The 14,545-nt window shown below is 41.7% G+C and overlaps 1 protein-coding gene across 8 annotated transcripts in view; it reads left to right on the forward strand.

Moving 5' to 3' along the window:
* LOC116036272 (suppressor of tumorigenicity 7 protein homolog) overlaps positions 1-14,545 on the forward strand; it is a 66,179-nt gene that overhangs the window by 12,005 nt on the left and 39,629 nt on the right. For 7 of the 8 annotated variants that reach the window (XM_036002783.1, XM_036002782.1, XM_031279752.2 and 4 more), the window contains exon 2: positions 5,724-5,759. The exons of the other annotated variant lie outside the window; for it this stretch is intronic. In XM_036002783.1, coding sequence (XP_035858676.1) covers positions 5,738-5,759 — 22 coding nt within the window. In that variant the 5' untranslated portion in view covers positions 5,724-5,737. The remainder of the gene's footprint in view (positions 1-5,723; positions 5,760-14,545) is intronic. 8 annotated transcript variants of the gene reach the window in all.

Here is a 14,545-nt window from a genome sequence, read left to right on the forward strand (position 1 = left end):
TGAAATATTCGGTCGGACGAACATGTTTGCAGTGGAGCACGAGTAGAGAAGGGGTCTCTTGGCTGTGATTGAAGGACAAAGACGTGGGGAGACGAGGAGGAGGAGGGCGGCCGGGTATGAGACACAAAAGAACAGAGGCCTCCGTCCGTACACGCTCCTCTATTCAGCAGCCGAGTAATCCACATGCTAGCTGGGTTCACCCCATTCTCAGTGGGGGGCCACAAGGACGTCCGGCTGACCTCCCATCTATTAGGTTAGCAGGCTGTTGGAAAGACTCACCACTGTACCCATTCATATGCTCAAAGCAGGCCCAGTGTTCGCCACTGCTGCACAGTTACTGGGTCATGCGTGCACTTTACTACATTAAAAAGGCTCCATACTCCAGTCTTCATCCAAGTTTTACAGTATGCATCAATAATGAGACTTATCACTCGCAGCATGTTCGCTACACGCACATCAGGGCGTCCATGCATCCTGAACGAGGCAGCAAAAACTTTGAGTCATTTAGATGTAGAGCTCTGAAAAGGATTCAGATGTCTTGAATGCAGCCGCCATGCTACATGCCGTGATTTGCGTGCAGTAATATAGCTGTGATGATTATTTGATTATTAGTGTGGATTACTAGTGTCGATATGCAGAAAGTAAATCAACTATTTTGATACGTTTTAGTCATTTTTTTAAAAGCAAAAATGCCAAACATTCTCCGGTTCCAGGGGCCTGTTTCACAAAACCAAGATAAGGGATTAAGCCGGGATTTCCCCGTTATCCTGGATGAATTTAGCCTTGACTCGGTTTCACGAAAGTGGAGGCACATAAATCACCATGGAGATTTATTCTGTGCAGCTAGCCTGCTCCTGACCAGGCTAACAGCCAGGATTTATTAATCCTGGAGCCTTTTCTGTTCACCCAGCAGTGGTTTTACCTTATTGTTATCAGCCTGCATTAAAATACAACAGGTGCATATTGCTGTTCATTTAAGTACTGTTATTATTTAAAGTTGTGACCATTCTTTTTTTTTAATAATTATTCATGTGACAGTCATCGTTACTGTTATATTGCTGTATGAAGACTGCTGTTCATATTGTTGTTAGAAGTATGATGAATATATTACTGCAGTTGTTGAGATAATTAGAAAAGGCTGATAACATTTCAGATGTGTTTTAAATGAAGTCTGTTACTAAGGGCAATACATACAATGCTGTACATTTCTATGGTTGACCAATGCACCTTGAATTATTTTAGTTGATTTTTTTTTTTTTTTAATTCTTTAAGAATAAGGATCATGTTTGTTCTGCTTCCATGTGCATTGTATTTGGCATTCTTAGCACACAAATTGTGTTGTCCAGTAAACTGGGACTATAATTTGGGAGGATTGTACAATTTGAAGAACATATCCTAATTGTACAATCCTCCCAAATTATAGTCTTAGTTCACTGGACCAGTAACTATCTAGTGATGTAGGCTACTGTACATTCATGTAACAACAGGGAGAGGACACCTCAATGGTTTTTGATCTTATATTTTGCCTGGGGGGAAATAACTGATGAATATCACTCTGTTCCATTCATGTTTACAGTGTGCATGGAATGTATCACTTAATTATCTTTATAGTTAGATTTTAGAGTCCAATTTCTTCAGTGTCTTTATTTTCTATGTTCATATATACAAGGGAGCAAGGCATATAATATGTAGAGAAGGAAACTCGTCCTCTATAAAAAGATTAAAAAAAACGCGAGAAAATGCGTGGCAGATAATAGCGGACAGACTGAATGATGGTCTAAAAATATACATTTATGAACTACTGCTCTTAACAGAAACCATTCAATGAGTCACTTGTCATTGGCAAAAACGAACAGTTGTACACTTTGCATTAAAAGCAAGCAGTGGAAGTTAATATGACTTAGGAAATTTATATTTTAGCTCATTAAAGAGAGAGGGAGAAACTGAGTGAAAGAGATATTTACGCATCATACTCTAGCATTGTAGAAAATTGATCTTCATGGTAAATTTCCTGAGTAACATTATCTTCTGCTTACTTTTAAGGCAAAGAGTACAACTGTTAATTTGTGCAAATGATTAGTAGCCTAATCCTTGAATGGAATGATTATGACGGTTTCAGTTCAGAGCAGTGGTCAGTTAATGTATATATTTAGGCTACTTACGCATTCAGTCGGTCCGCGATCGTCTGCTACGCTTTCTCTCGCTGTTTCATTACAGCGGCTGTGTTTCTTTTCTTTTTATACAAATAATGTTTTTCACGTCATCATACTTCCACAAGAAGCTGCTGCTCGCTCTGTATAAAGTATGTACAATGCGTATTCTCCATTTTGGCATCAGTACATCTGTGATCGACCTCGCGGTCTTTTGAGGAAAGCCGTGAACGTGCATCTGTCTGAATTACTTCAGCCTGGCTCGACCTAGTCGCTCCTCCTCAGCCTGGCTTGGCCTTTGTGAAACGCACCAAACCAGGATGCTCAGATTAGACTAGGTCAAGCCTCGCTTTATCAGTTATCCTGGATTTATATATTCTGCTTTTGTGAAACAGGCCCCAGCTTCTCAAATGTAATGATTTGCCGTTTGTCTTCGTCATATGTGACAATAAATTGAATGTCTTAGGATTTTTAGACTGCTAGTCAGAAAAAAACAAGCAAATTGAAGACATTATGATGGCATTTGGGAAATTGTGAATGCCATTGTTTTAACCTATTATTTAACCTTTTATAGACTGAATGATTAATCAAGAACATAATCGGATTAATCGAAAAAATGAAAAGAAAAAAAAAAAGCCCTACATACTAGTTTCATCAATATTAGGTTAGCGCAACGCATGTACAGCGCTAGGATGAAATATCGCTCCGGACGTCCGTCCCCTTCCGCTATCTCCGCTGTCTATTTTGCAAGGGCACCGTTGCTTCATCTGGGGCTTAGGATGGTTGTGATTGGTTTAAAGAAATACAAACAAACCAGAGCATTTCCCCCCCCCCTATCCCAGAATAGATAAGCGGTGCCTCGCGAGGTCTGTCTACACTGCGAGAGGTGAATGACGGCACCATAATAGCCATTTTACAGTCGCCGCAGCCAAGCTGGCGTGCGCCATCGTGACGTCAAAATGACGTAGATCTTGCCGGCGTGCCCGGATTTATAGCGGAGGTCTTTTTTTTTTTTCTTTGTTCAGTGGCGCGCGACAAAGCGGAAACAGGAAGCACGAACGGTCTCCTGGGCAACCGGATGCCAGGACTCTGAGAGTGACTGCAAGTCTCTCTTGTAAACTTACTGGGTTAAGATGAGTTCTTCTATGGCGAATGAAAGGCTTGATCCGACCAAGTAGGTCATCCAATCAAATCAAAGCATTGACGTCAATGCTGCTGCCAGTTCTGCCGTTGTTTACTTTTTTCTTCTTCTTCTAGTCCGTAGAAATAGCAAAGTCGGTAGCCTTTCCTCATTAGCGCCACCTCTGTTCAGGAGAAGACTGCAACTAGTGACCACCATATATATGGTATAAATAGTGGTATAAATATAAATAGTCACGGCGATTCCATGACGTCACATTTGCGCGCGCCAGCTGGGCTGCGGCTACTGTATAACGCCCTTAAGTGTTTTTCTTCCAGTTGATGTATATATGCTTGTTCACTCTTAAGTTTAACACAATGCAGATACCAGTTGCAAAATGGCAATACAAATATATTTTGTATTTGAGATTTTGCATCTTGCATCCATACAACGTTCAATTTCTTTGTTTCTACTTCAACTTCATTTAACTGTAGGCCTACTTGGTCAGAAATGGCTTCCTTCATTATTTTGGTTGGATATTTTGCTTTGCAGTTGGCGGAGGGGTCATAGAAATGATGAAAATAATTTAGCTCTGGAACCTGCAGATACTAGAGCATGCCACTTCCTCCATAATTCTGTACGTGTCACATGGATGGAAACATTGAAATGCACCACAGTACATGTGATGCATTTTGCCTGCATGTGGTATTAAAAGATTTAAATGTTGCCATCTGGGACACTTTTTTTTACAGTACCAGTCAAAAGTTTGGACACGCTTTCCCATTCAAGTGAATGAGAAAGCGTGTCCAAACGTTTTCCTGGTACTGTATATATCAATTTAGTCATTTTAAAACAAGGATTTTTCAAAGATTAAATTGTTCTCTTATCTAATAAATGCCTGTATTATTGTTGAATGGAAATTAAAAACATATAGCAGAGCATGGATGTGATATGATATAATATGACATATGTGATTTGATCTTTTTTTTTTTTATAAAGGGTTAGCGTTATGTATGTATGTGTTTGTGTGTGTGTGTGTGTGTGTGTGTGTGTGTGTGTGTGTGCGCTTGTTAACAGCAGGTAAACGCAGAGCAGTCTCCAGTGCTCTGCTTCATACTTCAATTTCAATTTGTCGAACTGACAGACTGCAGCCCCCTGCCCCCCTCGTTGCTCCTTCCAGTGTGTGTGTGTGTGTGTGTGTCCTGTTGTGTCTCGGTGGGCTTTTTTCTCTTTTTCTTTTTTTCTTTTTTTTTTTAGCTCCAAAGTAGACAAACCATTTTGATTGGCCTGCTTCCCACTCTTTTTCTCCAGTGTCCCTCAGCCCCAGCTGCCTACCTCCTCCCCCTCTGTATGTCTTTATCTGCTCCCCCCTCTTCTCTGTCATGCCCTTCTTTCTCTTTTTCATTCATTCCCTCTCTTTTACCACCTTTGTTTTCACCTCCTTGTTTCTTCCCTTACCACCCATTCCCCTTTCTCACATCTTTCCAGTTTCCTTGCCCTCCTTCCTTTTATTCACCGCTTTGCTGCTGCCCTTCCATCCTCTCTTTCTCTACTCTCGCACTCCCCTTTTTCTATCTTCCCCTCCCTTTTTCTCCTGTTTCTCCTCGTTTCTTTCCCCTTCTCCCTTTTTGCCTCCCTCGCTCTCTCTCTCTCTCTCGCTCTCTCTCTCTCTCTCTCTCTCTCTCTCTCTCTCTCTCTCCCTCCCTCCATCTGGCAGCAGTAGTCAGTCTTTTTACAGCTCTCCCTCTCCCCCTCTCTTCTGACGTCACTCTGTTTGCATAGCTATTGTCATATAGCGGAGCGGCAGTGGCAGAAGCTCTTCGCCACATTTTTGGTTTTTCACCCCCCTCTTCTCTCTTCCCAGGAAAAGTCTCTCTCTCTCTCTCTCTCTCTCTCTCTCTCTCTCTCTCTCTCTCTCTCTCCCCCTTCTCTCTCTGTCAGTAAATACTAATACTACAGTGGAATGAGAAGTGAGAGAGTGATGGAGAGGAGAGGATGAGGAGGAGGATATAGACTGCAGAAAGAGGAGAAATGCGATAGCTAGCCACAACCGCATCTCCGTGTCTGGATTTGACCACAGTTTGCCTTGGCTGTGAAGGATTTCTGCTTGCTTTTATTTTGTATTTATCGATTCATTGTTTTAATTTTTCCACAAGTCCTCTTTGTTTTTTTTTGCGGCCGGACTAACTGAGCGTGTGGAGGAGGGCTTTTAAAGCCGCGACGGATAGCGGAGTTGGGGGCATCTGGCCGTCTGGGAGGCAGCGACGGCCGGCTGGCTGCATTGTGTTGCTTTGATGACCCCCGCTGTGTAGCTGCCTGCTCATCAACCTCCCCCCCCCCTCTCTCTCGCTCTCTCCTCTCTCACCCTCCCCTTTCTTTCTCCTCTCTTTCCTCCTTCACCTCCTGCTCCTCCTCCTCCTCCTCCTCCTCCTCCTCCTCTCTCTCCATCACAGCTCCCGGCCCAGCCATGTTCGGCACAGAGTCCTCATGTAAGTACCACCAACACCCTCCCGCCTCCTCTGTGTTTGTCCATGTTTCTGTATCTTTTTATGTGTATGTGTGTGTGTTTCATCAGAGGGAAAGGAGGAAAAGGAAATGGCTAGGTTTTTTCTATTCCTGCATCCCTCCTCCTCTCTTCTTCCTGTTTTGCCTCCATGGTTGCTGGTGGCCGATTGCATGGGGAGAAATCTGGGACCTACCATTTTAGCACAGAGGGTCGGCACTACAAGCTAGCTGGTCACGCTGAGCTTGCCGCCTGCCTTGCGTTCTCTCACTTTTAGCCGTGCTGTGTGTCGGCGTGTGTACATGCAATCTCCTGTCTGTATGTATTTCAGTCCTCTTGAGTGTAATGGCGTGCCGGTTGAATGCTGTTGTTTAAGCGCGTCTTTGTGCATGTTTGCGCGCGCGTGTGTGTGTGTGTGTGTGTGTGAGTGAGCGAGCATGTCAGAAGATGGATGCTTTTGCCTGAGTTGCATTGTTTCCAGAAGCATCAGCCTCCCCTGTCTTCTTTCTCTAGCTCAGTCAGATTGCTGTAAGGTGTAAGCGTAGCAGTTTCCATCCATGGATGCTACCGAAGCTAACATAGCATACTGCTGTTGTGTGTATGTATGTGTGCACATGTGGGTCTCTAGGCAATGTGCAGCTCCTAACCTCCCCCAGAAGAGTCAGTGTTGATCTGTAGGTGGGCCGACGTCTCCAGGCAAATCACTCCCCCCCCCCCTACCCCACCCTCTCAAGAAAAACCTTTAACTTTAATCAATGATGCCTCAGTCCTCCCGCTACTCAATGCTTCAAGGAAGTCCAAGCTGATCTAATTGATTCTTTCATGGCTGCACAGTCCGAGCCGAAAGTAACTTGTTTTGTGACGTCTGACCAGAGCTAGCATGCGTACCGGCTGCATCCCAGACTCTGGTGTGTTCTTGCATCCTGGCTGGTCCAGTGATGGAAAGCTGTCATGCGCCACTTTGCCTCTGGGCAGAAATCTTTGTTAATGAAATGTACAGCTAATTGGATGACACCGTGGAGTATTCATGTAAGGGCAGTCTGGTACAGATCACAGCTTTCATTTCACCAAAACCTGGCTGAGGTTGTCTTGTCCTTGAGGTCGGAGGTTCTGAATTCTGGCCAAAATCTGAGGTCATTTGAGGGTCAAACATAATGCTTTCACTAGGTCAGTTTGTCCTCAGGGTTTTTTTTAGCTTGCTTGGTCCGTTTGAAAGATTATCAAGTAGACATTATAATGCCAACTTTTGGAAAGATCCTTTTGATATGAGTGTATAATTGTAGGGATTACGTTATGTTATAAGTTGTCTCTCTTTAGTAATCAAAGTAAAGAATAAATGATATCAAACTACGGGAAGTGTGTGGGGCGAGCTCTCCCAAATTTCTCTTAATGCTTAAATTTGCTTAGATGTTTAAAACATCTGTTTTAGCCACACTTGATATTAGATATAGAAGACGGAATACCATAATAAATATGATAATAAAGTAGCTTATTAATTCATGAAATTTTTCTCCTAAAGCATTAAAAAAAGAGTAGAGTCCATTCTCTTTATGTTTCACCTACGAATTGTACAGTAATTTCTACCTATGTGATCATAAAGTATTTTTTTCAAAGATGTGAAGTTTATAGACTTGTAGCAAAGGTGTTGGCATAGGGCTGTAAGTTTCTCCATTTTGTCACGTGTGTAGTTTGATACAGGTATTAGTGCTGGGCGATATGACCAACAATTTTTATCACTGTATTTTTTAAGATTTTGGCGGTTTCACGATATATCTCGGTATTTTCTTTCTTTTGCTTGACAGTGTAGGTTTATAATGGCTTATTCTACTGTCAGGAGTACGTAGAATTTAAAAACATTTCAAAGTCATCATGTTTACTAAAAGCTTTGATTACTAAATGGTTTGCTTGGCTCCACAACATTATACAATAACGTTATATGAAGGAGAATGCACGAAACAGTTACAGAATCTTAACTATTTTTATTGTGCAAACTGCAAAGTAGTAATATAAACTCAAATAAATACACATACTGTACATACCAACAACTTTAACATTGCTTTCTTTTCAAAACAAAATACTTGTAGCTTAAGATAGTTGTATAAACACTACCTTGACCACAGGTAACGTTATGTTGTGGTAGAAAAGCGAGCGACTGAACGTAGCTCCGCTGTCAGCTTGCTTCGGTGTTGTTTGAATAACGTTAGTAGTTTGGCGGAAGAATTTCGGCGAGGCAAGACATCTTACTGTAAATCCAGTGTTTTAGTCATTGCTCTGAACCCATCTTTCTCGGCGGTCTGTAGCGGGACCGTAGGTAGATTGTTATTGCGTTGAGGTGACAGGTCTTAACGTTAGCACGACGAGTAATGTTAGCACGACCAGTAACGTTAGCGCGACCGGCAACAACAGTGGCTAAATTATGTCGGATTTTTTAAAAACAAAAAACTTAGGAACAGCAGACGGCTCCTTTCTTGGGCACACGTTGTTCAGCTGTATCTCTGGTCTTTCTTTATCCTTTATCTTTCTTCTCTGTTCTTGAATGTGCAGTAGCGACCGGAGCTTCTCCCAGCTTAGTCTATATTCACAGCGTTCCACTTCCGGGATTGCTCCGTTGCCGGCGAAAATTCCGCCGGATTTCACTCTTTTCGGCCCGATGTCCGTTACCTTAGGCTTTCTTTGAATTCTTAACTCCGTATATGAGGACTATGGTTGACTGCTCCTCAGATCTCTGCAGGGTAAATCCAGACATCTCTGTCCAATCTGAGTTTTCTGTTGCACGACTAAAACCACTTTTGAACGTAAACATGTTCCACCAAAACAAGTTCCTTCCTGAGGCTATTTTGCAGAGGCACCATGGCTCCGTCCGGGGCTTAGCGCCGCCCATGACAATTCTGATTGGTTTAAAGAAATGCCAATTAACCAGAGCACATTTTTCTCCCATCCAGGAATGCTGTGTGGACTAGCCAGACCCTCTTTCGCAGCGCTGTGGAGGAAGGTCTGGCAAAGCTAGTTATGCTACCTGGCTAGCTAGCAGCGATAATGTTACCCAGCATGTAGTTTGGCGGTGTAAATTTGTACAGTAAATGTACAATTATTAGTGTTACAAATTGTTGTGTGCTATGGTGTTTTATCCTGTTAAAGAGAGTTGGTTGAGGGTTATTAATTAAATACCATGAGGGAACGGTACGGTACGCAGTTAACAGGGGTCCCTTGCTGTTTACCTCTGCAGTAGCGCTCTCTGCAGCAACATGCCGGTATTACGGTATATGAAAAATTCATATCATATGGGAAATTAATACCGGTATACGGTTTAAACCGACCGGTATACCACCCAGCACTAATGCTAGAAAATCATAGCTGTGCAGTATTTTAACCTAAAATTAAACATTAGTGGGTGGTGCTGCACCAAGGCCACAGTGCACACACAACATACAGAGAAGATAAATGAATGTGAACCAATGAGTAACAGTTTACAGGGTCTGATTTTACAAGAGTGTACACGAGTGCAGTGTTTGTATTACCTTTCAGAATATTACATTGAAGAAATAGGGAAAAGTAATTGCCTTGTTCATGGCAAATGGTCACAAGCTATTAACAACTTTTTACAACTAAGCTTGTTGTCATGATTACTCCGCTCCATAGTAAACTTACTTGCTGGTTGTGGTGCTTTCTGTGTGACCACAACAATATACTCAACCACACGATTAAAGTAGCGTATACAGTACACATCGCAGGTACGGTACACTATTATGTGAAACATAGTCAATCCCACAGTTCAAATGGATCTCACCTAGTGTGCGTTTATTTTTTAGTTTCTTCTTTCCACTCAGCTTTGTACAAATTAATTTATAGCTTTTTTGAGATTTCTCTTGCAAAAGACAGACTCGGGCAAACGCATAATGCCCATTCAGCTCTGTAGGTTTAGGTTGTAATCTTACCGTCATTTGTTGAAACACTCAGAGGTAAGTGGAGCTCCTTTTATAGACTATTTCATTGGAATTGCTTTGCTAGGAAACAGCTTGGGTCCCAGTTTATTTCCAAGAAGCACACACTGCATCAGCAAACACTGCAACAGGAAATTAACTTGGACAAATTTAGGATTTTTGTTTTGTTTGAGATGGTGAAATTGTGCCTTGAAATGGAACCCATCTTAAAGGTGATCTATTATAGCATTTTCAGGTTCATACTTGTATTTTGTGTTTGTATTAGCTTTATTGTTTTAAAAAAACACAATTTTTCTCATACTGCCCATGGCTGCTGCACCTGTATTCACACTCTGTCTGAGACGCTCTGTTGGAGGGGCGCCTGTCTCTTTGAGCCCCCCTCCCGAAAAAGCCCAGTCTGCTCTGATTGGCCAGCAGTCTGCATCTAGCTCCTGTTGTTGTTGTTGTTGTTGTCTCCGTACAGTCGGTGTCCGGCTTCAACAGAGTATACAGCAGGATTTTGTACCGTGAAAAACACCAATAAAGGCTTATAAATATGACACAACCGGACACGTTTCAGCAGCAGTGTGACCCGAAATTGGGGAGAAATTAACAACATTGGCAGCCAAGATTACAGATTTCCTTGGCGTTAGCACACATCTACTATATTTAGCAGTGGGCAGTAATAGAATATAGCAGCACTTTCTACCGCCAAAAATCACAGATAAAGGCTTCTGAACAAAATACTACCCGACCAGACATGTTGCAACAGTAATGTGACCCGAAATTGGGAAGGAATTAACAACACTGGCAGCCAAGATTACGTATTTCACTGGCGTTAGCATGCAGCTACATGCAGCAATGTTAACACCGCAGGAGCTTAAAAAAACAAATCACTCCAGTCCTGCCTGGCTGGAGCAGATGACCAATCATCGAAGGCTGGAGAAGGCCGGCTCGGTGTTGCGTGAAACTGAACCGAGAGTAGAAAAACTGTTGAAACCAGAGCATTCAGAACAGTTTGAAATCTGAATGTTTTAGCTCACAGGGATTTCTCTGAAATACGTTTGCCTCATTATTTGAAGCCCTGGCCACGTTGACCATAAAAATCCAACATTATAACATTATAGATATGACAGAAAATACAGAAAACCATAATAGTTCACCGTTAAAGATTATTCTTGAAATGTATAACATTTTTCGTATGAGCTGCTCATCTCCTGCAATCTTCTGACTTACCTTATCTGTTTTGTTTTCATAGCATAAAAAGCTTTTAGCTTTTTATGATGTGCTCTTCCCTTGCGATGGTCCAAGTCAAAGAGCATTAGACGCTGCACCAACAGTATGAAACGGTATACACCTCCTCTCCTAAATGGGCGTGGCCTCATTTGAAAGTGTAGTGAATGTCGTGTGGATGGTTATATTTGTCTTAATTTATAAATTTATTAATATTTTCTTTTGCATTAGATATTTACACAGCTAAAAGTCATATTTAGCCTTACGAACATTAGTTTTGTAAGGGTGTTTGCGAACGTTGAGCTGACGTTAGCTTCTCTGTGTTGCCAGATCTCGCGAGAGTTTGTTCCTGAGACTGAATCGGGTCTCAAACTAAGTTAATTTTCTCCTGATTTGTCGTTGTGAAAAATGCCATTTTAGTGTCAAAATGTTCACGAGATATGTGGCTTGTGAAGAATGGGTCCAATATTTACTTTGGTGACTTTGGGGTGAAAGAATCGCTCATAATCACGTTTACTTCTCCCATTGGAATCAATACACCATTGGAATCAATACACTGCATCATTCAATACCTCATGGGTGTCAGATTTGTGTATTTAATAAGCCAACTCTGGTATCAGGTATATCCAGATTGAGAGTAACAAAAACCTGGCAAGCCCTCACATCCTTGGTTGGAGTTCCCAACTACTGCTCAGCCTCACTCTAGAAGCACTTTAGATAATAGTATCATCTAAACAGCTAAAATGTAAAATTATTTATATATTTGCTTGTGTCATAGTGTCCTGAAATAAGCCATCACTACATTAATTTTAGACATTAACGTAATTACTGTGAATAGTGGAGGAAATAATGGCTGCCTCTATCAACCCCTGTGCTGCATTTGACATTGCGATTCAGTGTTCAGGTTTGGTGGGAAATGTGCCGAATTGCTTTCTGGCACCAAACAGCGAGGACTCTGTTCTCCACTTTCTCATTCTGGCAGATGGTGGAGGAAGCGAAAAGCCAGAAAAATCACTTCCAACGTGTTTATACACTTCAGTACAGCGGAAGATAAAACGAATGCAAATCCTATTTGTTTGCTCTTGTTATATCAAGTTATAAAAATGTATTCTACAATACACGTAGGACAGTTTAATCTACACTTCAGCTACAAATAGCCTTATATATCTACTGGTTATCCTCAATCAACAGACCCCTCCTTGTGTTTTTTTTTTTTTTTTTTTTTTTTTTACGATTTTAATGGAATTAAACCTTACTTATAAACAATAGGACAAATGTAAAGAAATATGTGGTACTTGCCAATTGATGCAGAAGTCCAAAAACGCACCACACTGACTCCAATGTGAGCAGAAACATCATCCACGGAACAAACTAGTGGCTAAATGCAATTACCTTGTCACACACACATTTCTAGACATTTGACCTCATCAACTGTCACCTCCCTGCCCCCATCTCTTATTTCAACAAACCAATCCAGGTGTGGGTAAATGGCGACTGCATTCTATCTTGTCGACTCTCCTTTGGCCTGTGTGTTAGAGGATGTTATGAGGAAGGAATTTATGATTCAGTAGATGTACAATAATTCTACACTTTATCAAAATGGAGGTCAGTACTTGCAGTTTCCTGGGTGGTATGAGATTTTGATTCCTGCCTGAAGCGGTATTGATTTTTTCTTTTAAAGTAATTTCAACTTTATCATTAGTACACACTACACAGCGACAGAAAGTGAGAGAGAGGGGAAGTGAAAACCTCAGGTTGGATTCAAACCAGTGACTTGTAGTTAAATGAAATGTGCCTCAGCCCATTAGTTCTGCAGCCTTGGGGCTATTGATTATCTGATGTCAAATTGTCTTAGAGGAACAGAGATCTTATTATCATTGATGGGAGCTGAAGGGGCCACCAGTGACCTACGGTGCCACTCCTTGTTCGTATTACTATAAGTTTAATACGTTCTTAGATGCTTAGATGGGTGGTGAGGGGGAGTGCATTGGGGTTTGTGAACTATCCTATGCTGGCACGGTGCTGTTGTTGTAGTGTATGAAGACTTTGGATATTTCTTATGCAGGGAGCATGCATTGTAGCAGGGCTGAACAAATCCAAATATTCAGATCCAGCCCTAATCTACACGTCTACACGTCAGCAAGCACTACACATGAATAAATGAATGAATGAAAGAAGACAAAGCCTTCAAAAGGTTTTCCTCCAGTGCAATTGTTATTTTTTGGGGGGGCTTTATTTGCCTTTATTTGATAGGAGCGATTAAGACAGGAAAGTGGGAGAGAGAGGGGGATGACATGAAGCAAAGGGCCACGGGTCTGAATTGAACCGGTTGCGGTAAGGACTGAGCCTTGGTACATGGGGTGCACGCTCTACCAGGTGAGCTACCAGGGTGCCCCTGCATGGCCAGTTTTAGAGTGTCAGTGTCTTTCGTAGCAGCAGTTCGGCATGGTGGATACTTGCAAAGACAATGGTTTGAACCTTAGCCCTTTGATTTTCTCGGTCGCCTTCCCACACCCTCGCCTGTTTCAGATTGTCTAACTGTCTCCTGGCTCTTGGGGAAATTGGGAGTGAGGTTTGAAAAAAAATATCAGTATGTGTGATGAATTTATATAATCAGCCTGAACCACATTCATGTACGCACATATTGTCTGATCCACTGCAAGTATTTATGGGCATTTTATACATTTTTATTACGGAGCAAACAGTAGAAAGATTACAGGAAATTAAGGAGCAAAGACTATCAAAAGCCAGGGAAATACAAGTTTGCAGTGAGCTGAGCTGACGTAGCTGTATTAAAGTTGAATATAATGCAGGCATAACAAATGGGGTCCCTGTCCTACAATAAATGTCAGCTTTCAAGTCTGGTTCACCTTTAGCTCTGCTTTAAAAGCTACTACAAATCTCTCCTCTAGCCCTATTATATACAAATAATCAATCAACGGTATATTTTTTTTTCATATTAATTCTATATTAATCCATAATCATTGACATATATGTTATTAATGCTGATCTATGCTGGTTTACATGACTTTCTGTGTTCCTGACATCAGAAGGATTATATCAGTTACGTCATTGTGAATGTGGAATCATCTGGTGTGAGCATATTCACAGTTTGGACCCTAAATAATCTGTAATATGCACTGTTACATGTGTGATGCAGTGGAATTTCAAACTCGATGAGGATTTTGAAAGTCTTCTTGGGTGTCCCTGTTCCCCCAGCCTAAAATATAGTGACGCTTGTCCACATACTCGGTGGAAACCTAAACACTACACTAACCAGGCTGTTTCTGTGTGAGATTATTGATAGATTGCCAACAGTATGCTTGCTGATAAGGATGAGTGCAGGGAAATGTAATTGGCAAATGGAGGTATGTTTGATTGTGAGAGGATTGCTGTAGGCCATACCTTATATCGCTCATATGTCTCCAACATTGTGCAATTGCTATTTCATCAATGGCCATTATGCTGTTTTTAAGCTGGGGTATTACTTTGTCTGTTGCCTAACAAGATCACATCTTTCAATGGAGGGATAAAGCACTGATGGGCTTTTAACTGTCTTGCTGAGTGTGTGTTGTATTTGTTTGTTGCCCTGTCTGTGCCCATGAGCAGAATAAGGTGC

Source organism: Sander lucioperca, chromosome 7 (genome assembly GCF_008315115.2).
Source record: "Sander lucioperca isolate FBNREF2018 chromosome 7, SLUC_FBN_1.2, whole genome shotgun sequence".
In the NCBI taxonomy this organism is placed as follows: domain Eukaryota; kingdom Metazoa; phylum Chordata; class Actinopteri; order Perciformes; family Percidae; genus Sander; species Sander lucioperca.